This window comes from Vanessa cardui, chromosome 28, assembly GCF_905220365.1.
Source record: "Vanessa cardui chromosome 28, ilVanCard2.1, whole genome shotgun sequence".
Lineage (NCBI taxonomy): Eukaryota > Metazoa > Arthropoda > Insecta > Lepidoptera > Nymphalidae > Vanessa > Vanessa cardui.
The window spans coordinates 1037343-1064786 of record NC_061150.1 but is presented as its reverse complement, the minus strand read 5'-3'; the positions used below and the strand labels follow the sequence as shown (position 1 = coordinate 1064786).

Below are 27444 nucleotides of genomic sequence, written 5' to 3'. Positions count from 1 at the left end.
TGCCAGTGAAAGATCCGTCAAAATCGGTCCAGCCGTTCCAGAGATTTGCCGGAACAAACAGACAGAATATTTTGGTGTATGTGTGTATACATAAAGGGCTATTTTAATATTACAAACAGACACTCCAATTTTATTATATGTATAGATTATTTAATGAAATTACGTTAATTTCATATCTTAATACTCTTTTATATATGTGTATTTCTTTTGTTTTTTTATTCTTCTATCTAATTATTACATATAAGTTCTAATAGCTTATATTTAATAAAATAATAATTTCAACCCCGCTGTGCTTGAACTTTTTATAAATAAAAAACATAACTGGCAACACCAGGTGTTCACGATGATAACGTCAATGTCGCTCATCGGAGTGTTGCCAGATAGCAGATTTCGTCGTTTCCTCGGCGCGCTGGCGTATAAGATATCGATACGGACCCTCATGCGGGGCATGTCGTGCGTGACAAACTTCCACGACACGCAGTACATGCCCCGCTCTTATGGTTTCTGCGTCGCGAACCATACGAGTCCGATCGACGTCGGCGTTCTGAGTATCAACACGTGCTTCTCCTTGGTAGGGAACGATTCTAACAGTGTTGCCAGCCTGGGGACGATGTGCTTTCATGTGTCTGTTTATTTGTATATGTTAGTTTTTTAAGTTTTATCTGTGATTTGGGTTAAACTTGAATTATTATACTCTGAGCCTATATAATCAACAGTCACATCTAATATTATATATATGTATATTACTAGTACATTACAACCAAAATACACAACATATAAATTAAAAATATAAATAATAATGATAATAACCAACATGCCCCATGTCAAGTTTAACCTGATAACACAATGAGCCCCATGTCAAAGTTCGACTTAATATCACAGTACATTACCATCGATCATAGGTGTGGTGGTTGATCGTATGCACCGCGTGCGTTGGTACCCTCCCGGACGGTAACCTCAAGCAGCGTGTCAACAACGCGCTGTCTGTCGTCTGCTTCAATTTCCTATCACGTTGCATATCCGCCGTGATAACGTATCACAATAGCGATCATAAGCCCCGTAACGGGATATGCGTCGCGAACCACACGAGCCCCATAGATGTATTGGTATTGATGTGCGACAGCTGTTATTCGTTGGTGAGTGTATATGTCGATTTATATATGTCAACAGCAGTGTCCGTATATATATAAACAGAAGAGTTTGTTTGTTTGTTTATTAGAAAGATTGTGTTAAAGCAGGTAAAGCCGAGTGAGTAGCTTGTTATAATCAATATGGACACTACTGTTGTTTTACTTAGTAGATTACAAGAAGTTATTTTTTCTCTTAGCATCATCTCGAAGATCGTATTTTGATATTATTTACTAATTTATCGTATGACAAGTGAAAATATTCGAAACTCAATATTTAGATCAAGAGTGTCACTGTAAGACTCTCTCGAGGAAGGTGAGAAGTGAATTCGGAATAGGGCAACTAAGAAACAGTGAAAAAGATTTTACGTTTTATATCATTACGTATTCTCTGTCGAATACGATTAATTACCTTGTAACAGTAATTGTCTTATCATTTACTTGTAAATTATCAATGGTAAGTATTTAAACAATAAGATGGGATTTTGTGATGTCAATTATATAATGCTTGTTGAGGGATGCATGCATAATTACATACCATAAGTCAGATTACATAATTAATCACGGGGCATTTATTCACCCATATGCTATCATTGTACCATCAGGGGCACAATGTTGTAAATGATAGATGTAATCCATCGGGGGCATATTTTGTAAAGTATAGTTTAACCCATCAGGGGCATATTATTGTCAAGTATAGGTATAACAGGGGCATAATGTTGTAAAGTGTAGATGTAATCCATCAGGGGCACAAGTTGTAAACCTATATCAATACTAGTTGAAGACATAATCCAGTACATGATTTATTCTTATGTTACAGCTTAACTCAAAAACTATTGAACAATATTGATTGAGTAGTTTTATCGGCCGTTATTAATATAAGAATGAACTTTTGGTCTTTCATTCCTGTACTTAAATACTTAAAAGCTTTATATGGTTTTAAGTAACTAGATACAGTTATTACTCGTGGAATATTACTGTCACTTGAGGCAGTAATGGGAATTAATGGGAATGGTGAAGTAAAGGAAGGTAGTAATAAATCAAAATCAAAATAAACTTTATTAAGTAGGCTTTTACAAGCACTTTCGAATCGTCATTTAAACATTAAGTGAAGATACCACCGGTTCGGAAAGTAGATTCTACCAAGCAGAACCGGCGAGAAACTCAGTAATTACTATTTTTCAACATTTAAAAAAATACAAAGTCAAGTTAGTTAAATACAATTTATTTAAATTAATATATGTTAATAAATATATAATACAAAATAAAATTTAATATGGTAACTCTAAGACGCAAATAATGGAGTCGAAAGACTTATACTTCATGAATGCAGATATTCTAATTATTACTAAAGAGTCACATAGCGTATCCTACTCTAATGAAGCCTTTGCAAGTAGCAAATCCACAGTGAATATCACAGACTAATCGAGATCTCGACTAATGACGTCGCGTCAATTTGCTATGAAATGTTGTTTATTTGACTTTTAGCTATAGTTGGAATATATACTCAAGTCTCAACTAAGCAGACATGAGACTAATGATATATGGGCATAGACTACTAGATGAATATAATACATATGTATTGTACGACTCAACTTAGATGTAGCATCGGCTAAATTCGTAAAACCGATCACATCCGAATTGAGTACGCTATCCCAAATTATCAATATTTATTTCTTATGTGAATGATCTTTACACAAACGTAATAACTTGTAATATCTAATATGACCTAATATATTCGTCGATTTACATGCTTTCTCGGGTTGAACTGACAAGAGAACGCGAATGGCGCAATTGGGAGCTGTTTCTATTGGCTTACATCGGCAGTAATCGGTTTTATTGAATTTCCCGATGCTACGTCTAAGTTGTGTGGTACTATACATATAAATAATGATGATGATTATATTCCATAGAAAAATACTTCGAAGCTATTTTATTTACGATTTGCTGAATTTGAAAAGATAATTTATATTAATGGTCGTGTGAAACCTTTTGCCAATGCGCTAGGAATGACCGTTTTATGGCCGTTAAATATATAATTACACGCTGTAACATAGCAATAAATATTTATGTTGGAAATAAAGTCTTTGGTTCAAAATTAGTCAATGGAAATGTACTTCGAATTTGTTTGAATGTATGATGTTTTCAGATCGGTCAGCGACATAATGGTTTCCTAGGGCTCTTACAAAGAGCTCTCGCTCGGGCTTCGCCCCATATCTGGTTCGAGCGATCAGAGGTCAAAGACAGACATGCTGTAGCGAGGAGGTTGGTATAAATAGACGTTTTTAAATGATTTCGAATTTATTGTATCATCAACAGCCTGTAATTTCTCCACTGCTGGGCTAAGGCACCCTTACCATGCTTCTCCAAAGCGGATTGGATACACATGTGGCAGAATTTCATATAAATTAAACACATCCAGATTTCACGATGTTTACCGTCACCGCCGAGCACGAAATTAAGTACACAAAGGCATATGATTTTTCACTGGTACACTGGTATACCTGGGTTTGAATCCGCAGCAATGATTGGTGAAAATGCACGCGTTGTAACCACTGGGCCATCTCGGCTATATTCTGTATTGATTATTGTATTTCTTAGTAATATTTCGGTGAATATCCTTCCTCTGTCAATCCCCACTCTTCCTCCACTCCTGAGATGAGGTCATTAGACAAATACGTGGAAGGTTTTTGAATCACCGTCAAGCTTGAGATAAATCACAAATACAATTGCTTTATACACGAAAATTCAATGGATCAATAATTTTAACCTTTTTACCTAATTAAGTTCTTTTAATGAAATCCCAAGTGTTATGTATCCAAATAGATTCAAGTAGTAATAACTAATGTACAGTCGGTGTAAGAAAAGTTTTGTCACCCTAAGATCTATTTTCGTGTGCTCAGTGTGAGCGATAATCTGCTTTGCTGATTGAGAATGACATATTGCGTCGCAATGATTTGATATTTAGACTCAAAAGGTACTAAGAGTTAAAGACTTGATAAAGATATTAATTTGAAAACTGACGAAGGTTTTCTTACTCTGACTGTACTCGATATATATTTTACTCGACAGATTAAAGGAACACATATCGGTACCCGACAATCCACCGATCCTGATCTTCCCCGAGGGTACCTGCATCAACAACACGTCCGTGATGCAGTTCAAGAAGGGCAGCTTCGAAGTCGGCGGCACGATATACCCCGTCGCCATTAAGTGAGTCAAGAACAGTCTCTAAATTTCCCACTGCTGGGCTAAGGCCACCTTTCCTCTTGAAGAGAAGGTTTGGAACATATTCCACCACGCTGCTCCGATGCGGGTTGGTGGAATACATATGTGGCAGAATTTCTATGAAATTAGACACATGCAGGTTTCCTCACGATGATTTCCTTCACCGCCGAACGATGATTGAAATTAAGCACATAAAGATGCATGCGTTCTAACCACTGGGCCATCTCGGCTCTATAAGTGAGTCAGGAATTTATATTTATTATTGTATCATATAGTTACAACTTAGCATAGTTTTTAGTAAGTTTTGTAGAAATTAATAAAGGGTATAATAAAACTAAATTAAAAGTTGTAATGTTTCTATATTGTTGAGCATTGTACGGTGTGACGTCATGAAATAGCGCCAGTGGTCAATCAATTTGATCTGATCTTAGACTTTTAATGTTCTATTCTCTCAAAAGTTGTGTTTATTATATTAGGTGGAATATATCAGGGTCTAAGATTTCGTTCAACTCAGCTATCTTAATATTGTCCATTAGTGATGCTCGAACACGTAATCTTCTGGTAATATTAGTGTTTAAACTACTAGGTATCTTGGGTCTAGACTAAACTATAAGTGAACTATTGTCACTATTAACACCCTGATAATTAATCAAGCACACATTGCAGTAACAATCTGCCCCAGACATAAAACATGATGTGCCCCACGCACAAAACATGATCAGCCCCGGGAAACAACGTTGTCGCTCGTTGCAGATACGACCCGCGCTTCGGCGACGCGTTCTGGAACAGTTCGCGCTACGGCATGCTGCACTATTTGTTAAACATGATGACGTCATGGGCGATCGTCTGCGACGTGTGGTACCTGCCCGCCATGCACCGCGCGCCGTCCGAGGGCGCCGTGGACTTCGCCAATCGCGTCAAGGCGGTCATCGCTCGCCGCGGTGGCCTCGTCGACCTCATGTGGTGAGTTCACCTCACGTCCCACACACACACATATCCCTTGTGACTGTGACACGTGACACAGGCTCACCCTTCAAACCGGAACACAGCAATATATATATGAGACAACATCACATACATTACTCTGGCACTTCACGTCCCACACACACAGTTGTATCCCTTGTGCCTGTGACATGTGACACAGGCTCACCCTTCAAACCGGAACACAGCAATATATATATATGAGACAACATCACATACATTACTCTGATACCAATGTAAGTGGCTGACGCACTTGTGTTGTGGAAATCAGAAGTAACGACGTCACAAACACCCAGACCCAAGACAACATAGAAAAGTAATGGTAATCTACATCGACTCGATGGGAAGTGGTCAAATTGTGAACTGGCGTAGAACGGATGAATGTTACGTGCTGATTGGTTGAACGTTATGTGCCCCCGCCAACCTGTAATCTGTCTCGTCAGATTGTAATCTAACGAATTTTGTAATCTTAGGGTGACACATATACATGTAATAGATTTTCTTTAAAATATGTAATTAAGTATATTCTGACAAATCAAATGAAATCAAAATATATTTTATTCAAACTTAGACAAGCACTTTTGAATCGTCATTTAACAAGTATATAAAGTGAAGCTACCACCGGTTCGGAAAGTAGATTCTACCGAGAACAACCGGCAAGACACTCAATAGTTACTCTGTTTCAACATATAAAAATACAGTCATGTTAGTTAAATACAATTGTACATGTATGTAACACATCCTGTCTGGAAGTCAGAAATTCAATTCAAGTTATTAATTCCTCGTTTTTTTATCGTCTTCATAATCTTGTATTGAATAATATGCCATCTTTACCAAAGTATTTATTGCAAATGATATGTAATTTTATTATAGAAACGGATACCTTGCCCCAAGAAGGATTTATTGAGTTTGCGAAGTCGGAATGTTTGCGTTATAATATGGGCTATATATATATATATATATTAATTATTAATATGTGCGCGTGTGCGTGTGTGTGCGTGTGCGTGTGTGAGTGACAAGTACGTCAATACATTGTTCTCTTTCTCTTACAGGGACGGACAATTAAAACGCATGAAAGCAAAGAAGGAATGGCGCGAGTTACAACAGGAAGAGTTCAGCAAACGATTAAAAGGCGAGTAGTTACGAACAGTGAAACGTGAGTGTCGACCTCGGGATGTTTAGTCCTATCTCCGTCTCACTCCAACACAGCGAGTTTGAAGAGAACGGCAATACATAGCATTTGTACATACATTTATATATAAAAGGGAAGTTAATTATGTAATTAATTAATAGCGACTTAAATTTTCTTTTAGAGTGTGTTTACTTAAATCTGTCCTGCTCTACCATTAATGATATTACGTGCGAAAGAAGGAGATAGCATCGTTTAACTAAACACCCCTCTAAATGTATTTGGATGATAGATTTTTTGTGTAATTTGTACGAATTGTAAACAAAGATTTCTGGTATTTTTGTAATACTTGTTCATATCATCGATAGACTCTGGCTTTGTATGTGTATATTAGGCAGGCCAACTGGCAATTTACCACTACAACCTGGTGGTAAGTGGTGACCAACATCAACCTATTTTATCTTGTCTATTTTTATATTCGTAAGATAAAAATTAGTAACACACAAAAAACATTTATATGACTTTATATAAAATGATTACTTAGGTCCATATCTGCTTCTAGTTATGAAATATAATTAAAATCTGCCCCAACATATTAACAGATATGTCTGCGACCTTTTATCTTATAAACACGCCATGATTTCTCAGTGTTTACACATCGCCATTAATGGGACTTGTTGGGGCATGTTGTACATCTGCCCCGTGTTAAAACATCTTTTACTGTCATTAAATAAGGAGACATGATGATGTCCATAGCTGTTATTCAACCCCAAATATATATATATATATATATATATATATATATATATATATATATAGTGTTAGCATAAGATATCTGTCAATTAGTAAAGCTTTTGTGAGCGTTATATATTCTTTGTTTACACTTTGTATAATTATATTAATGGTATCGGAAATATTGTAACATTCAGCTATTCCCATTATATGAGCATTTTTCTTGATTGATTTAATATATGGCCTTATATATGTTGGCTATGCTGTGTTGTTCAAACAGTTCTTGATTAATATATATTTATTTGTAATACAACACTATTACACTTAACTGCTTATATCCACTTTAATTTTACTTCGAAAGTACAGTATCTGAACAGATTTCGATCGAGTTTCCGATATTTTATAGTTTACCCCTAGGATAACAATGGGGGTTTAAATATATTTTCGGCATCTTTTTCCAAATTTTCCAGTCATATCGGTAGCTAATTATTTCCTCGTATACATAGCATTTAATTATATATAATGTTCGTGTGAAATAAAGCTGCGTTCACACTTACGTGACGAGTGAATCGTAGCGGATGTGTGTCGCAACTTTATAGTCATTCTTCGTTTTGACGAATGTTAATTACCCGTAGACTTATTAGTGGATGATTCCAAAAATATATTTGTTTAATTAATTATTGATATGCAATCACAATTTGTATATAAACTGGTGTATATAAATAATTGTTTAATAAATGAAAAAAAAGTCTGTATTCATTCTATCGCCAGATCAAATCAATCAACTTTAAAGGTCGTTTCTTGTCTTCACTTTAAAGTTAAAGGCATGTGCCCGATGTATCGATGTCGAGAAACAGTTTTCACCGCAACTAAACAACTATTAATATCGTTTTAATATGTCAAAGTAAATTAAACTCATGAAATAAACGCCCTGTCTCTCTCTAATTTCACAGTAACCCATATGTGAGAAAGAGATAGCACGATGAACTGATTTCGATGTCAAATCCGTTTCATCTCTTTCTCGCATATCGTACGATGTTGAGTTAAACAAAGACGGCGATATCGCTCATGCCTAATAATAACTAGTAAACGATACAACTATTATTATAAATGTGTATTATTGTTGGTTAAAAATATCATTTGACAAATAATTATAATGATATCCCATATGTTATTATAGTTACTTTGATCTAATCTTGTATAAAGCGATGTCTGGCCAAATATATATACAGTGGAACGCCGGTAATCCGATAAATGTTTTGCAGGGCAGTGTCGAACTATCGAAATTGTCTGATTATAGACGCTACTGCCTAAGAGTAAGACCGCCAGGGCCGTATTTAGGGGAGGGCAACCGGGGCAACTGCCCTGGGGCCTCCACATGAGAGAGGGCCACAGTTTTCAGCGAGTTAACAAATACTGAGATATAGTCAAATTATAATAATGTTACTATTTAATATTTTAAAAGTTACCGATACAAATACGAAACAATTCATAGCTTACTGATGGAAATAAAAAAACTAATTAATTCATAATAATATAATTATTAGGCTCTCACTGCTTTGTGACTCTGAAGACCGTCCCCCCCCCCCAATAGTCCGGAATTTTTACAATTACAAATTACATATCCATTGATAAGATTCTATGTATAGTAGTATGCTCTGAAGTATAAAGAAGTGATAGCTATCACATGAAATCGAATTCAAGCTGAGCAATCAGATTTGAACAGGTTGTGACCTGTTCAATCATGCGTTATCTTCACAAGCGAAGATTATCAGGAAAATGCTCAATAATAATAGACGTGTCGGATTACCGGGAGTACCAATGTATTTCTGAAATATTTTGTATAACAACAATAACATAACAGCCTGTACTTGTCCCACTGCTGGGCTAAAACCTCTACCTTTGAGGAGAAGTTTTGAAACATGTTCCACCACGCTGTTCCATTGAATACACATGTGGCAGAATTTTAATTTTTGTATAAAGTATTGTGAACATATAGGAATCGTCATAAAAAAAAAAATTGTACGAAATTTTGTTGTATCTAATTAAGAATAACGCAAAATTACTTAAATTTTCTTAATATCGTTGTAAATAAATAAACTGGCGTATAATTATTGACGAATAAATCGTTAAAATGTATCTATTACATATTTATGAAATATGTAAAACATTATTATAAAATAACATAAGCATTTAATGCGTTTATGTAATTACAGTTGTTTAATTGTAAAAAACGCAATTACATAATTGTAAAAAACGATTTAGTAATTGTAAAAAACGCAATTATGTAATTGTAATTGGTTACAAGGTGGAGTAAATGTTTTTAATCGTAATGTCGGTGATAATTGTTGTGATTTACTGATTCGAGTGTTTTTGTATGCGTGTATTTTAACGAATAATTGTAATAACTTATTGTAAAATTAATTTATATTACATATTATAAAATATTCGATTTGTTTGAATTATATTTAAAATCAAAACATACTTAATTCAAAGGCTTTTACAACTTTTGAATCGTCGTTTAACAACTATATCAAGTGAGGCTACCACCGGTTCAGAAAGAAGAAACTCAGTAGTTACTCTTTTAAAAATACAATCATGTATGTTATTTATGATATATTATGTTCTGCCTGGAAGTTAACAAGTATGGTAAAAGTTTAGTAATCAATATATTAATAACGATATCGTTTAATTTCTAATGATAATGATCTTAACTGGTACGTGTCAAACTTTGACACTAAAATTTAAACCAGTTCCACACAAGGCGCGAATTTGCAAACGTTTACTGATTTTTCAAAATCAGAATCGAAATCAAAATAAACTTTATTCAAGTGGGCTTTTACAAGCACTTTTGAATCGTCATTTAACAATTAAGTGAAGCTACCACCGGTTCGGAAAGTAGATTCTACCGAGATGAACCGGCAAGAAACTCAGTAGTTACTCTTTTTCAACATTTAAAAAAATACAGTCATGTTAGTTAATACAATTATTTAAATTAATATTGTAAAATTTGATAAAGATTGCTCATTTGAGAAGTATTATTTAACGTGATATGTTGAAGATATCGTGATCAACATACAATCTGAACTATAAACACTCATAGCTCTTATCTAATCTTGAAAGTTAATTGAACTGTAATCTGTTTCAATCGAATAAGATAAACAAGGCTTAGATGTATGTATTTCAAGCAATTCGCTAATAACTCAGCTATATTGTGTACTACTAAGAGTATGATTAATATATCTTTATTTATAATTAACTATGCTCGCGCGTTTGAAGTTAACTAAAAGGTTATGGCCTAAGTTTACTCCCTATTGCATCAGCTAACTGCCAGTGAAAGTCCCGTCAAAATCGATCCAGCCGTTACAGAGATTAGCCCGAACGAATAGATAGATAAGGAAAAATTGAAAAAATGACATTTTGGTATGTACCGTGTATACATACATATGCATTTAATGAAAAGCAGCTATTTTAATATTACAAACAGACACTCCAATTTTGTTATATGTATATACATAATACTACACTTAACTGCTTATATTCACTTTAATTTTACTTCAAAAATCCGATAACAGTTTCGTCGACGTTCAAAATGGCATTTCTCGCAAATCCATAGACAAAATCACAGACTAATCAAGCTCTCGACCAATGGCGTCGCGTCAATTTGCCCTCAAATTTTTATTTGACTTTTTTCTTATGGTTGGGATCGTATCATAATCTACGATGTGTCATAATTTGACAATATAACTGTTTTTATGTCAAATGATGTACATTTTAGTTTCGTGTTTTCTCCATCCTACGTGACATTGCTGAAATAATCTGTGCCCTGTCACAACGAAAAGCCATTAAACTAAGAATTGAATTGAATGATAGGAACATCTCTGAACTGTCATTCGAGAAACCAAATACAAAAGAGTTTAAGTAGAAAGTTATGAGCGATTTGAAAATATTATCTAAATCATTCAGTTAAAATATAATTCCTTCAATACGTAATACTAAAAGCTAGCCTTATTTTATCTTTTGTGCTTTTTTTATTGATTTTATAAGAGATTTAACTTGTCTAGGATGGTATAAAGGGGGAACCCAAATTAAGAGGGGATGTTGATTAAATTTACTTCGATTTTTGAGATGGATATATCAAGCTTAGGCCTAAACTATATTGTAAACGGTGTAAACTAAAAAATATATTAATTATATCTATTAACGTAAAACATGGCTCTCAAATTGTAGTGAACTATAACAAAGACTTAGTGTGTACCCAGACTATTGAGACTTGTGTCACATGTGTGACCGCAGCATTACCAATAGTATATATTAAAAAAGAACGTTGTTATAAGTTAGCATTTAATCGTATTTTAAATTAGCAGTCACTTAGATTTTACAAGAATTGAACTAGAAAAAAATGGCTTATGGCACTATATTTTTACAAATACAAAAAAATATATATATTTCCGTATATATTTGTACATTATAGTAAAAGTAAATTCAATCAATATTAATTTTACTTATTTTAAAAACTTTTAAAGATATATCAATTTGTTTCCCTAAGGCTTATTTTCCCGCCTTTTTGAAGTTATAAACTATTTCAGTTTGATTGTCAAAATACTGCATCCTCATTGGTTAATAATAGCGTCATCAACTGAAAACAACCAATAACATTAAAGTAAAATCAGTCATTCTGAACAAGCGTATGTAAATAATCTATCAAAAACAACAACAAAATATTTACTCATTTGCTTTTAAATACTATTTATTATATCTTTAAATGCATTGTGACGTTAATATTTTCGCGGCTTTCTAATTAGTGTCTGAATGGGTCTCGCCGTGTTATTGTAGAACGGGTTTAGATTTCGTTAATTAATTGTATTTGTGTTAATTTATTGTGTGTTTCGGCAGTTTTGTAAACTTTTTTTTGTACTGGAGTAAAAGGATGTATGTCTCTAAATGTATTTTTATTTAAAACTCTTTTTTAAATAAACAATATATAAGGTAACTGTTTTTTTTTTATTATATGGATTTGTGGACGGTCAAAGCTACCTTATGATGATCACTCACTTACCCTTCGAACTAATGCTGTTTCATGAAATATGAGTAGGCGGTACTTAACCAACCAGCCTGCATAAACACCAATTAACAAAATTAAAAAAAAAAGAAAAAAAATTAAACTTTTCAAATTAAATTCCCACTGAATCAGTAACATAAATAACGCTATATTTTTGTAATATATTATGTGTTTGATATATTGAAACATATAAAATCGTGTCATCGGAATATTTAATATCTTGTTAGCAAGAGTGACAGTTGAAATGACATACAAATTCTGGTTGTATTCATTGTATTGACTTATTAGTGTACCTACGAAAACTATAATAACAACAATTATATAAAAACTAATTTTCTTTAATGTCATTTATACCTCACAAAATGCCCAAAAATCATTTGTCAATAAAACACAATTAACGAAAATATGAATAGCATTTATTGTAGTAACAATTTATATCTTATAGCACTGATAACAAATATAATATATTTTCATACAGTATCAATATATTAACTTAGAACTCATCATTTTCAAACGGATGGTACTTGTGGCCCAGGGATCTGAAAAGCAAACAATCATCTATTAAAAACAATTTATATGTTGTAACAAATTTACATTGATTTTAATTAATTAGCGTTTATGGATTAGTCGAATATCAGTATGAAGAAGTTTTTATGTACTTATGTACTTCCCTGGAGTTTAAACTTGCTTCATACCAAATTTTATCAAATTCGGTTCAGCAATACCGTGAAAGAGCAACAGGCAGACAGATAATCGCATTTATAATATTAGTATAGATATACATTTGACTGATTATTATAAAGAGGTCAGTAAAGTTCATTAGTTTTCTATGTTGTCTCTAGTCTGGGTGTTTGTGGTACTTTTTTCCTTCTGACTTTCCACAACACAAGTGCTTTAGCTACTTACATTGGGATCAGAGTAATGTATGTGATGTCGTACAATATTTATTTAATTATTTTGACAGCTGTCAAATGTCCACTGATTTGACAGCTGTCAAAATATATTAGAATTTCGTCGTAGCTCCTGTAAAAATCGCCATGTGCTTTTTTTTTTTAATTTTCGATCGTTCAATACGCACGAACTACAAAAACAGTTTTGTTATTACTTCTACATTTTAAAAGTATACAAATTAACTATGCGACATTCGTACATCGAAATTTCCATATATTGAAATAACGATTAAAGCGGCACGGCAGTTGAAAAATATATAAATAACACATAGCGACTTTTGGAGAAGCAACGACGATTTCTGATTTAATCTGTGTTCGCACGTGACATTGGCGAAATAATCTGTGGCCTCTTAACTCGTAGTTCATTGCCCCCCCCCCCATACCATAGGCTAGTATAGTGCACTCACGCTGTCATCGGCACGAAGCGGCCGTTGCAGTCGAAGGTGCTGATGAGCTGCATGTCCTCGGCGGACAGCGTGAAGTCGAACACGTCAAAGTTGGACGCGATGCGAGACTTCGTCACCGACTTTGGTATCACGATGTTACCGCGTTCGATTTGGTACCTGAGAACAATAGGATATTAGACAATGCGAAAAATAAATTGTGTATTATCGTAATCAGTGTATATTATGAGTTTAATATATATTAATTTATTCAAAAATCCATAAATAAAAATGCATTTTATCAAACGTTTGTCACGTGACACAAAACGCTCCTGATTGGCCGGGCTAATGATGAAGTCACTTTCTTGCTAAACTTCCTTTCTTACTATATGACCCCATTGCGGCGCCATATTGTCGAAGTGGCGTTTTCGCGCGCTATTTAAATATGGAATTTTTAATATGATATTTTTGGGCAAATATGTACTAGAAATAAAAAAAATCAACTTTTACTGGGTTCCTTAACTTCTACTAAATAATATAAAATGGATTTTAAAAACCAGTCAAATAGCCTATTATCATTTAAGAATTAGACTCGCTGACTGATACTGAAGGTTCGGGGTCCTACGTCTATATTTTTTTATCAACAAAATCTTCCAAAGCACACAGCCCTGAATTTAAAATTTCTCGGGTAAGTTCAGAGTTCAGAATAAATACTGCGTTTCTTGAGGGTTATTCTTAGCAGAATCTACTTCCGAGGTGGTTGCTTTTCTTAATTTTTTTTTATGTTATAGGTTGGCGGACGAGCATATGGGTCACCTGATGGTAAGTGGTCACCATCACCCATAGACAATGACGCTGTAAGAAATATTAACTATTCCCTAAGATGTTATGTCCCTTATGCCTGTAGTTACACTGGCTCACTCACCCTTCAAACCGGAACACAACAATACTGACTACTGTTGTTTGGCGGTAGAATAACTAGTTAATGGGTGATACCTACTCAGACGGGATTGTACAAAGCCCTACCTACCTTTAGCCCTACTCCACCAAGTACAAAGCCCTACCACTTAATACAGTTCTGGAAAATGACGATTCAAATTCTTTCTCCTACTTGAATAAAGTATATTTTGATTTTCACTTCCCGTTTGATTGAGAGTACATTAACCTTAACTTTGACTGCACACCATATAATTATATATCTAATAACAATACTCCATTGAGAATCGTCGGTCAGATCAAAAACTTAAAACTTCCGGTACATTTGTCTAGCTGTTCTTCTTGAGTCTGATTGTCCATTGGTGGTCGCGTTATGACGTATTTGAGCGCCATTGAACTTCCGGTTATATGTATACCGACTCAATAGATGGCAGCACTGTACGCATATTAAGTTAGGTAGGTATGAAGGTAGAATTTTTTTTTATGACATAGTTGGCAAACGAGCAGTAGGCTCTGATGACCTGATGGAAAGTGACTGCCACCGCCCATGGACATCTGCAACACCAGGGGGCTTGCAGGTGCGTTGCCGGCCTTTGGGAAAGGAGTACGCTCTTTTCTTGAAGGTTCCCATGTCGTATAGGAAAAATCGCCGGCGAAAGCTGGTTCCACAAAGTGGTTGTGAGAGGCAGAAAATGTCTAAGAAATCGCGCTGATGTGGATTTTCGGACATCAAGTATTAAAATAATTGGTACCGATGGAATTTGTGAGGGTTATCAGAGTTGTAAACAATCAGATGATAGTAGAAGGAAAAGGAAAAGACATATGGCGTTAATACCAGCCAAGCTTACCTGATGAGAACCTGAGCGACGGTCTTGCCGATTCTGTTAGCAATTTCCTTCAATTTTGGATCATCCATGAGTTGTGGATCCCCTGGTTTTGCCCAGGGTCTGTCGGGGGAGCCAAGTGGGGAGTATGCTGTCAACTTAATCCCGCGTGCTTCGCAGAACTCCTGCAGACGCCTCTGACTGAGGTATGGGTGACACTCCACCTAGAAATAAAGATAACAATTCATAATGTAAATAAAAAAACATTGTTCAGATACACCGGCATAATAAATAAGAATAATATAATATATATTTTTCAATTTTAGCGAATTTCTTTTTCCTGTCCTTTATTAGATTGAATTGCCAGCTATAACATATTTTTCAAGAAATAATACCTACTACAATGTCATAATTACTAGTAACTGAAAACAATTTGACTCAGCTACACATTTGGGCTCATTTTAAATAACACTTGTTTTACATAGTGTCTCATTAATTATGTCTCAACTTACTCAAGTTTTACTATAAATGAAATGCTGCTAGCATTCTTCCCACCATTCCACGCACTCAAGATTTATACAGTAACTAGTTTTAGTTCATATTTGTATATATTTAAGCATTTCATGTTATTAATTCGAGCCAGTGGCCCAGTGGTTAAAACGCGTGCATCTTAACCGATGATTGCGAGTTCAAATCCAGGCAAGCACCGCTGATTCACATGCTTAATTTGTCTTTATAATTCATTCGTGCTCGGTGGTGAAGGAAAACATCGTGAGGAAACCTGCATGTGACAAATTTCATAGAAATTCTGTCACGTGTGTATTCCACCGCACTGGAACAGCGTGGTGAAATATGTTACAAAACCTTCTCCTCTAAGGGAGAGGAGGCCTTTAGCCCAGCTGTGAGAATTTACAGGCTAGGCTATACCCAGGTTTCTTCAAATCATTAAACCTACCTGGTTCATGACAGGTTTAACGGTGGCGTGTTCCAGCAACCTCGCGATCTGCTTCGAGTTAAAGTTGGAGACGCCCAGGCTCTTGACGAGGCCCTCCTTTGCGAGAGGTTCCAATGCCTTCCAAGTGTCGACGTAGTCAACATCGGAGAACTGGATCTTGCCTGCCTCGTCTGCGGGGAAGAGTTCGCCATCTTCCTAAAATAATTTAAATTGGATTCATTTATTAATTAAGTGATTACCGGCGTTGGGCATTATTTGGTAAATTAAAATTAAGAATCCTTTGTATTTTTCTGCACATCTATTACTGGGAGCTATTAATAACAAGAATTTGTAGATGATAAAATGGCGGGTCATTTTGTTAATGGAGATTTTTCAGACGAGGAATTGTGCTGTTAAATTAAAAGTAAGTATTAATTAAAAAATGAGTACACTCATCCACCAGTTTCAATAGGTAATACGTCTTATTTCAATTTATTATTTATAAAATTTTAACAAAAAGAAAAACCGACTTCAAACAAAACACTATTTTAAAACAAATGAATATGCACGAAAAGTATTGGTATATTTGGAGCCGGTGTCAGCCACGGTGCCCTTGCCCCAACAATCAAAAGAAAGAGCCCCTTGATTGATCCAGTATATTATTGTGTAAAAGGTAATTTGTAAAAAACATATTTGTTAAAGTATTCTCGTATTGTTTTTTGATAGATATACTGCAGGGTTTTATTGGCTGACACCGACTCCAAATATAACAATAATTATAACTACATGATATAATCGTTAATCGACTTTTAAGTAGTCTAATATTTTTCATTTCATTTAACTTAGGAATACTCTAAAAAATATGTTGAATACGCAATTATTTTTATTACTTTTTCGTGCATATTCATTTGTTTTAAAATAGTGTTTTGTTTGAAGTCGGTTTTTCTTTTTGTTAAAATTTTATTTATTTTTTGATTTTAAGTGAAGCTGATGTTGATTAACTAATTTTTTTTAATATGGATAGATTAAGCTTTCCGTTTATATGAGTCAGAAACTACTTCGAGGACAATTTCAAAGGAAACTTAAGAATAAAGCAAAAATAGACTTTCGAAAATGCGGATTTAATACGTCACGCGGCGTGAACTACAAGGATCCCTCGAAAGAGCTGTAATCGAACTCAGCAAAAAAACTTTGAAAAAGACCAACTATATTTCGTACATCATATGACATCACATCACATACACAAAATTTGATTAAAGATAGTAAGAAATTCTGCCCCATATCGCACCCTAACTGCGAGCCGTACCTATAGGAGTTCCATCACTACATAGTATAAAACAAAGTCGCTTTCTCTGTCCCTATATCTTTAAATCCACGCAACGGATTTTGATGCGGTTTTTTTTAAAAGATAGTGTGATTCAAGGGGAAGGTTTGTGTATATAATACATGAACAATATAGTAAAGAAACACTGATAATTTTAGAAGTTTGCGATGTGATGTCGTATATAAACAAATTCTGTAGTATATTTAGTATCAGTATTGCACCCGTGCGAAGCCGGGGTGGGTAGCTAGTTGATTATAATATTCGACTATGATAATTATATAAACATAACCACATTACGGAAGGTGACTCAAATATCCAAATAACCTATAAATAAAAGATTCGACCGAGTATCGCTAACGTGCTCCTCAGAATTGTTCCGTTCCCTTCCGTTCCGTTACTTTGTCATGGATCCTGTGCTCAGAACCTTACCAAACTTTCACCAAATTACCCTTGAAGTATATATTTTATAATAAAAAAAGAATTATCAAAATTGGTTAACGTGATTTTCAGTTTTTCACCTATTTGTCGCGCATATACATAACGCAAATTTAAGACTTATGTCGTTTTCACATGGATACCATCATCGGAAAAAAAAATAAAAAAATGGGACCCCACGGGAAGCACTACCTTTCAAACAAAAAAAAATTATCAAAATCGGTCCACCCAGTGAAAAGTTATGAGGTAACAAACATAAAAAAAAAAAAAAAAAATAAATAAAAATACAGACGAATTGATAACCTCCTCCTTTTGGAAGTCGGTTGAAAAGAGCGTGGAATTATACCTGTTGACTTCCAAGCAGGATATATTAATTTAAATAATTGTATTAACCAACATGACTTTGTATTTTTTTAAAAAGAGTAACTACTGATTTTCTTGCCGGTTCTTCTCGGTAGAATCTACTTTCCGAACCGGTGGTGGCTTCACTTAATTGTTAAATGACGATTCAAAAGTGCTTGTAAGCGCCTACTTGAATAAAGTTTATTTTGATTTTTGAATATGTATAGAAGATATAACATATTATGCGATGTTGCACAAATCCTGACTTGCATACCAATAAAAACAATGTATGTAAAGTAATGTATGTATATATAAATGACCTCCGTGGTCGAGTGGTGTATACACCGGTTTTCATGGGCACGCCACTCCGAGGTAACGGGTTCGATGTAGAAATTTCCATCTTGTCTTGGGTCTGGGTGTTTGTGGTATCGTTACTTCTAATTTTCCATAACACAAGTGCTTTAGCTACTTACATTGGGATCAGAGTAATATATGTGATGTTGTCCAGTATTTATATATGTTATGTAATTACCTTGTACGCTTGCGGCCAGTGAATTAGATAAAGATCCAAGTATTTCAAGTTGAGGTTCTTCAGGGTCTGCAGCAGAGCACCACGCACCAGGTCTGGCCGGTGGAATGTGTTCCACAGCTTGGAGGTGACGAAGAGATCCTCCCTGTTCAGATACAAGAAGGCATTTAAATTTATTTTCTTGGTAATAGGGCTTTGTGGAAGGCCGTCTGGGTAGATGGCAGTAATCAGTATTGTTGTGTTCCGGTTTGAAGGGTGAGTGAGCCAGTATAACTAAACACAGAAGGGACATAACATCTTAGTTATCAAGGTTAGTGGCGCATTGATGTGATTTTTACAGCTCCAATGTGTATGGTGGTGACTACCTACCATCATCTATCACTTAAACTTTACTTAAATTTTACAAATTTATTCAATAGTGCAATGGATTACAGGCCGCCTGGGATTATGATGGGGAAAGTCATAGGATCGATCCTGACCCCTAGGGCTATTAGTGTCCCCACTCCCAACACGAGTGTTAAGCTTAAAGAGGGTAAATAGGAATGTTAGTAATAACTTAATTAATTTAGAAAATCACCTAACTCACAATCTCAACTCATATACTCATTAAAATAATACATATATCAATGAGGTAATAGTTAACAAACTTTGGCTCTTTTATAATGTAGATTAGAGCGCATGAGCCGGAATACATGCCCTGTATTTATTCTGGCTCATTAACCCAAAACAAAGCTACTTAAAGCTGTTTGAAAGGGAAGTCTTGACATCGAATTGATCGATATAATTTATTTATACAGATTTTACTTGAAATCGAAATCATATAATAACAACAGCCTACAAATTTCAAATCTCTGGCCTAAGGCCTCCTCTCCCTTTGAGAACAAAGTAGCGTGGCTATCGTAGGGCCAGGTGGTGCTGTGCACCAGGGCCCTGGAGTTCAGGGGGCTTATAAGCTTCTGAAGCTAGAAAATCACGACAATGCGCACAAGATTTTTTATTTGGTACCTTAAATTTTAAAGGGTAATTATTAGTTAAAGAGGGATGGGAAAGAGGGGGTGGAGGCCCGATTCTTTTTTTAATGCACAGGGGCTACCTCACCTAACTACGCCACTGTTAGGAGCATATACCACGTTACACCATACTCCAATGCGTTGGTGAATTCTCACATGACAACATTTCTTTGAAATTAGACACATGCAGGTTACCTCACGATATTTTCCTTCACACCCAACCTCGAGATGAATAATAGACACATATAGACAAATTAGCATTTACGGTTTACCTTTTAATAACCCCCTGGGCTATTTTTTCAGTGATGGCCTCGCCGACTTCCTTCTCGTTTCCGTACACGAAGGCGCAGTCGATGTGTCTGTAGCCGATGTCGATCGCATCCTTGACAGCCTGGGTCACCTCGCCGGGCTTCGACTGGAAACGTATTTAACATTAACAACAGCCTGCAAATTTCCCACTACTGGGCCAAGGAATACTCTCCCTTTCGAATATAAGGGACTGTTCCAATGGGGGTCGTTGGAATACACATGTGGCGGAATTTCTATGAAATTAGACACACGCAGGTTTCCTTCTTAACCGAGTACGAGATGAATATTATAAACACAAATTAAGCACATATATAGTGGTGCTTGTCTGATCTTGAACTCACAATCATCGGTTAAGATGCAAGCGTTCCAACCACTGGGCCATCTCGGCTCGTTTTAACATTCATTGGAATGAAATTTATAATGCTGTCCCTTTCTAATGTATACGGCTGAAAAGGAATGCGTGTTTTTATGGGCCATCAGCTATGGAAACGTACACTACTTATAATATTGAGAGCACTTTACGGCTCACCGTATATCTAGATAACTTGCTACCAATATTAATATTCGTGCCGTGAACATATTGATAAGAATCATTACATAGTATAAGTCGCTTGCCAGTCTTTCCCTATGTATGCTTAGATCTTTAAAACTAAGCAACGGATTTTGATGCGGTTGTTTTTGATTGATAGATTGATTCGAGAGGAAGGTTTTTGAAATTATACTTTATTCGAGTAGGCTTTTACACGCACTTTTGAATCGTTATTTAACAAATTTATTTAGTAAAGCTACCAACGGTTCGTAAATTAGATTATATCGAGAAGAACTGGCAAGAAAATAGTTATTCTTTTTCAACATTTAAAAATACAGTCATGTAGTTACAATTATGTATGTATGTAATGTATCTTGCCTGGAAGTCAACAAGTATTAATTCAACGCTTTTTTATCGTCTGTATAATTTAGTATTGTATAATACGCCTTCTTTACCAAAGTATTTTTGTACGAATTATTTGAATTTTTGAACCGGCAAAGTTAAAAATATCTGTGGAATTTTAATATAGAAAGGGATACCTTGTCCCAAGAAGGATTTATTGAGTTTAAACAAAAACCGATGTACAGTGTAATTATATTTTTACGACCTTATCGTTTAATAAACTTTTTTAAAAATCTACGTCACTAAATAAACATCACTATAGTTTATAGTGACGTCACCTAACGCTTGTCAGTACCGTTAGCATAACAATCGTTTTACTTATTTTTATTTTATATTAGTTTTACAAGCAATACTAGTAATTCATTGTATCAACCACACCATCGACCTTGGAAAATAAGCTGGTATATCTTAAGTACCCCACTCATCCTTCAAACCGGAACACAACAATACCAATTATAGCTGTGTATAGAGTACTAGCAACTCGCCCCGGCTTCGCACGGGTGCAATACTGACACTAAAAACAGAATTTGTTTATTAACGACATCACATTAGAAACATCTAAAATTATCAGTGTTTCTCTACTATATTGTCCATGTATTATATACAAAAACCTTCCTCTCGAAACACTATATCTATTAAAAGAAACTGCATCAAAATCAGTTAAGAAATTTAATATGTCTAAGCTTACATACGGACAGACAGCGGTAAGCGACTTTTTATAGTATGTAATGATGATTTAATGAGTGGATACCCAGACAGACACTTGAAATATAATATATAAAAGTTCTTGTCTCAATAGCTGATAAAACATACGAGTTTACAGTACTCGAGTGATAACATTTGACATAGTATTATGAGTGTTATATCATATATGCGGCCTTGAATTCTTATTTATCTATAATGTTATATAAGGACGTTTTTATATGCCACCATTAGTTTCATTATCGAATAGGTGATTTCTTTGAATTAAATTAATTTTATAATAGTAAAGTAACAGCCTGTAAATTTCCCATTGCTGAGATAAGGCCTCCTCTTCCATTGAGGAGAGGGTTTGGAACATATCCCACCACGCTGTTCCAATGCGGGTTGGTGGATTGCACATGTGGCAGAATTTCGATGAAATTAGACACATGCAGGTTTCCTCACGATGTTTTCCTTCACCGCCGAGCACGAGATGAATTATAAACACAAATTAAGCACATTTATATAGTGGTGCTTGCTTGGGTTTGAACCTGAAATCATTGGTTAAGATGCACGCGTTCTAACCACTGGGCCATCTCAGCTCAATTTTATTATATATTATTGCAATTTATTCACAATTTTATATTTTATTCTATACTAATATTATAAAAATGAAAGTAACTGTCTTTCTGTCTGTCACACTTTCACGACCAAACCGCTGAAATGAATTTGATGAAAATTGGTGTGAAGTAAACTTGTAACCAATGTGAGTTGTGTAAAACACATGTAACCAACTCCAAAAACACGAGCAAAGCTGCAGGCGACAACTAGACCATAGCCTTTCCTAATAAACAGGGTATCAGCACTTTACTGCATATAAAAGGTACAGAGGTACAAATATATGCAGAGAGAAATATATGCAAATTTGTATGCAAAATTATATCCCACCAGTTTAGGCATTGTATGTTAGTTGCTCATTCAAAAAAAAAGTATTAATACAATATGCCTAATGGAAAAATTCTTTGACAACATATAACAAAACATATAATGATAAATATGAGTAGTCTTATGTACACATTTAACTGTAAATAGGTGTGATGTTATATTGATTCAATTGAAATTAATTAAGTATGTATATATCAGTCACTCGACCTTGTAATATATTAATAGTTATGTACTTAGAATACTAGTTATGCTAAAGAATTGTACATGGGATCATTTGAATATATTAATGAATATGTATGATTGTTGAATTATCATGGTTGTTAAAAGTAACATCCTATAAACTTTTCCAATAAGGAGAGGGTTTGGAACATATTCCACCACCCTGTTCCAATTGGTGAAATGCACATGTGGTAGAATTTCAATGAAATGAGACATATGCCGGTTTCCGAGCATGAGATGAATTATAAACACAAATTAAGCACATATTTATGGTGGTGCTTGCCTGGATTTGAACCCGAAATCATCGGTTAAGATGCATACCTTCTAACCACTGGGCCATATCAGCTCAGCATAGTTGTAAAGTACTATGATAATACAAGTATTATAGTACTTGTAAGTGGTAATGTACAATACATTGAAATCTTTTGAAATATATGTTACATGTGATAGCTGAATTATCATAGTTATTAAGTACTATGATAGCATTATTAAAGTGGTACAAGTCGTAAGTACCTATAATGGTACAGAAGTAAATTTTTGATTGACGGAGCAGACTGATGTGATTTTCAATCAATGGTTGTTATCTATTGGACCATTTATGATTTGGTTATTATAACTTGCATGGAACATGTATATGTACATGCACAAACATGTAACAATTGCAGCCAATCTGCACTTATGTCTTATAACAGTTATTATAGTTGTTAGTCAGATATGTAAAACATGCAAATATTCTGTTTAGAGATTGGAAATATTTGTTTTGGTGATAGATTTTTATAATCAATAGGTAAGTTTAAAGTTTGCTTATGCATATTATATAAAAATAATACATCAAGAGTTATACTTTTACATTGAACACATTGCCATATATATATAAATGATTAATCGTTTAGGGAATTTCAAACAATGTTATTTAATTAAAACACAAATGAAATCATCGAAACTTTTTTAAATTGATATCTGCTGTACTTTCAAGTACCAAGAATCTTTTTTTTTTAAAACCTTAGTTTAAATATAATTTACCTTCCATGTTCCTAAGCCCAGTATTGGGCACTCGGATCCATTTGCTAATTTAATATTAAGAACTTTAGACGCCATTGTACAAATTGAGTAAACACAATTCGCAAACTACAACCGACCGGCAGATTTTGTGATTATGTTATATGACTTTTGATTGTAATCAACTTTTAGACTTGTTGCAGTGTTGCCAGCAAATCAATAATAATGTTAAAACTACAAACCTCTTTTAATACAACCTTTGAATTAACTACAAATGTATAGTTTTTGTCTTTTTTTATTTATACTTCCTAATTAGTTATTAATTGCTTGATTTCATAATTACCTATTCATCCTACGTTACTCTATAATTAACGATTTACGTAAAGATGATGGGGTTGGGATTATTATTAAATTAGTTAAAAAATAAAACTCTTAACTTATAATTGAAAAGGAAGAAAAAATGATTTACCCTATAACTTAAGATATACACATACTACATTCAATTTGAATAACTAATTAACAATAGGGAAGATGCAATATTTTTATCATAGGTACTTGTCCTCACTAGCTTTCATACTTATGCATTTTATCTCGACTTTTGTGATACTTTTTTGTAAACATTTTGAAATGGTCTACACGATACTCCGAAAAAAGCCTCATTGACGTATGTTTTGTGCCAATGTGTTCATCTACTTCAACAAAGTTTTCAAATAAATGGTTTTGAGTGGACCTTCTAACACAAAATTAAGAAAAAGTGGTTTCAAGCTGAAAAGAGGAATCTGGAGTCTGCTTTGACAAAATGGAAGTTCCATTTTTATTCGAAATACGCAGTTAATTTTCGTTTTTACAACTATAACCTCAAATAAGTAGTCATAACAGGAGTGACGTCACTGAACGCTAATTAGTATCTTGAAATACGTTCCGTTTCAACTTACTTTCATTCGTAATTATGGTAAAAAAAACAACATTATATCAAATATTTCTAAATATTGCAAGCCTTCTTTTATACTTTTTTAACATTTTAATGGCAAAATGTATGTTCCTTATTGTGTAAATTGAAAAAAAACCGTGCACATGGTCCATGTAAAAGCTTATTGAAACGTAACCTATAAATTTCTCTTAATATTAGATAACAAATACCCTCAATTTAATCCTGGCATGTGCGTGAGGTATTTCAATGATTTATTAGATGTATAATGTATAATATTATGAGAAATTAGTGAATTTTCGAGTTATCTCTAATTAAATAAATATGATTTCCGTTAAATAATATGTAACGATTAAAAAAAGAACTACTTAGTATATTTTACACGTGTAGCAAGGTAAGTATATAAATATATGTACCTGTATACGATTATGTACGTGTATTTTATTTAACTAAACAAGTTATTCTTATCTATCTTTAGATAGATTAGGATGGATAAACTCAGCAAGATTAGTTATATCAGGCTATACAAACGAAGCTAATTCCCATGCTATGTCATAAATATGTTTATATCAATATCATTAAATTCAGAAATCCATTTTGAGTTTTTACTCCGTTGTAATAATGAAATGGCATGTATTTTTTTTAAACCAATTTTAAAAACACCACAATTCCCATGACATAAGTACAATTTAGTTTTAATTAAAAATACATTTTTTTTAAATTAAAACTAAATCAAGATTTGTGATTAAAATAAGACTTGCACGTTCTTATAAAAATTAAGAATTATATATTTTTTTTACTTAAACGGGTAATAAAAACACAAATTATGCCATTACGAAATTTAAATTTTTAACTAAAACCAACTAAAACATCAACACGATTGTCTAGTGATTATTTATATATAATTTTCTAATTTGAATTTCACAAGAATTTAAATGAAAAAAAAAAAAAGAATTATGCATTTAATTTTTTGTTAGTAAACCTAAAACGTTAAACCTTAGCCTTAAGATATTAACAATTTAAAAAAAAAAACTTACCTTCCAAGTACCGATTCCTATTTGCGGTAGTGTTTTTCCATTACTTAATTTTACCAATGGAATTTTCGTAGCCATTTTATTTAGCGCGTATACGTTGGCTGTCACAGACACTCCAATAAACTAAAAACTTATTTAACGATCGACTTATCTTAACCTCTTGTGTTATCGATATCTACACATATTCTATACATATAATAAAATTGGAGTGTCTGTTTGTAACATTAAAATACAGATAGTCTCTGTAACAACTGGACTGCTTTTGGCGAAACTTTCATTGACAGATAGCTGATGTAAAAAGAAGTAACTCATACTACCTTTATTTTAAAATGTCATATAAATAAATAATAAATGACGCTGCAATGTCAAAATACTGTACAGTACCGCACGAAGATTGGATGGCACTTTTTTTTTTTTTTTTTCTCGCTGGAAAAACGCTTTACGCGCTTCCCCCACGTGATGGAAAGTGGGGGGGTGTGTGGGACTCCCCGGAGCCCTGAACGCCGAGTACGCCAGTACGCCCAAGCACACCGGGTTTACCCACTAAAAAACCAGCGGTACCCTCTCCGTCTTTCGGCGGACGCCACGGGATCGCTTACGCATGCTACCGTGACGCCCTGACGGTCGGCCCGTCTATACGGGCCTCCAACAGCTAGGGGGGATTCCCGGGGTACTGGGACCCCCCCTGGTCCTACGGCGCCTATTGAGGCGGAGGGAGAAGGTGCGCGTAGCGCCTTTTCCTCCTCCCCGGTCGTCTTCTGCGGAGCGAGTCAGCGGCGGCATTCTTTTCCCGCTCCCGCTCCGCGGCTTCCTTCTGCGACATGACACTTTCGCAGAAGGAGCGCATCTCCGACCAGCACATCTCGCTACCGAGCATGGCGTTGATAACGCTCGACAGCGAGAGGTCTCCGCCCGTACTTGCCGTAAGGGTGTGCCTCTGGGGCCCCCACGCAGCACACTCGTACAGGGTGTGGTACGCCGTGTCCACTGGCGCACCACACTCGTGGCAGGAGGGTGACTCCTCCCGCCGCGCTATCCCGTGCAGGTACTTACCGAAGCACCCGTGTCCGGTAAGTACCTGAAGATTGGATGGCACTACTCTATCGTCTAAAAAAACATAATATCGAAACCCAATATAGAAGAATTTCATAAAAATTTGCTAAGGTATTCCTGTATAAGATAACATGGTAAATATCCCGTAATTAATAACTGTAATAAGGTATTTCTAATTTAAACGCGAACGAAGTCGAGGGGCACAGCTAGTTTAAAATATAATGCGAGTGTGTGACGAGGTCTGCTATTTAAAACGAATATTGGCATTTCACTTGACTGCCTATACTTCTTACAATTTTTGTGTTTAGGAATATTTAAAAAGAACAAGGTTTGATTGAAAATGAGTCGAGATGGCCCAGTGGTTAGAACGCGTGCATCTTAACCGATGATTGCGGGTTCAAACCCAGGCAAGCACCGCT

At 34.7% G+C, this 27444-nt stretch overlaps 2 protein-coding genes across 4 annotated transcripts in view; one reads left to right on the top strand and one right to left on the bottom strand.

Annotated features, from left to right (window-relative positions):
• The window catches only part of LOC124541465 (glycerol-3-phosphate acyltransferase 4), a 33806-nt gene extending 26658 nt beyond the window's left edge, over window positions 1-7148 (top strand). Inside the window, exons 6-10 of one of the 2 annotated variants that reach the window (XM_047119376.1) lie at window positions 335-571; window positions 3277-3392; window positions 4200-4340; window positions 5109-5318; window positions 6389-7148. In XM_047119376.1, coding sequence (XP_046975332.1) covers window positions 335-571; window positions 3277-3392; window positions 4200-4340; window positions 5109-5318; window positions 6389-6476 — 792 coding nt within the window. In that variant the 3' untranslated portion in view covers window positions 6477-7148. Of the gene's footprint in view, window positions 1-334; window positions 572-902; window positions 1137-3276; window positions 3393-4199; window positions 4341-5108; window positions 5319-6388 lie in introns of both variants that reach the window. The other variant, XM_047119378.1, reaches the window with a different exon arrangement.
• A 5505-nt stretch (window positions 7149-12653) lies between these two features.
• On the bottom strand, window positions 12654-26123 carry LOC124541684 (aldo-keto reductase family 1 member B1-like). 2 transcript variants are annotated; one of them, XM_047119611.1, is made up of 7 exons: window positions 25976-26123; window positions 20199-20341; window positions 18920-19061; window positions 16308-16502; window positions 15377-15576; window positions 13617-13772; window positions 12654-12798 (listed from the first exon to the last, which is right to left on the bottom strand). In XM_047119611.1, the coding sequence occupies exons 1-7, from the start codon at window positions 26048-26050 to the stop codon at window positions 12753-12755; spliced, it is 957 nt and encodes a 318-aa protein (XP_046975567.1). In that variant the 5' UTR covers window positions 26051-26123; the 3' UTR covers window positions 12654-12752. The 2 variants fall into 2 exon arrangements, with proteins under 2 accessions (XP_046975567.1, XP_046975569.1); XM_047119613.1 differs by lacking the exon at window positions 25976-26123 and adding an exon at window positions 24035-24209.
• Between the last annotated feature and the right edge of the window lie 1321 nt (window positions 26124-27444).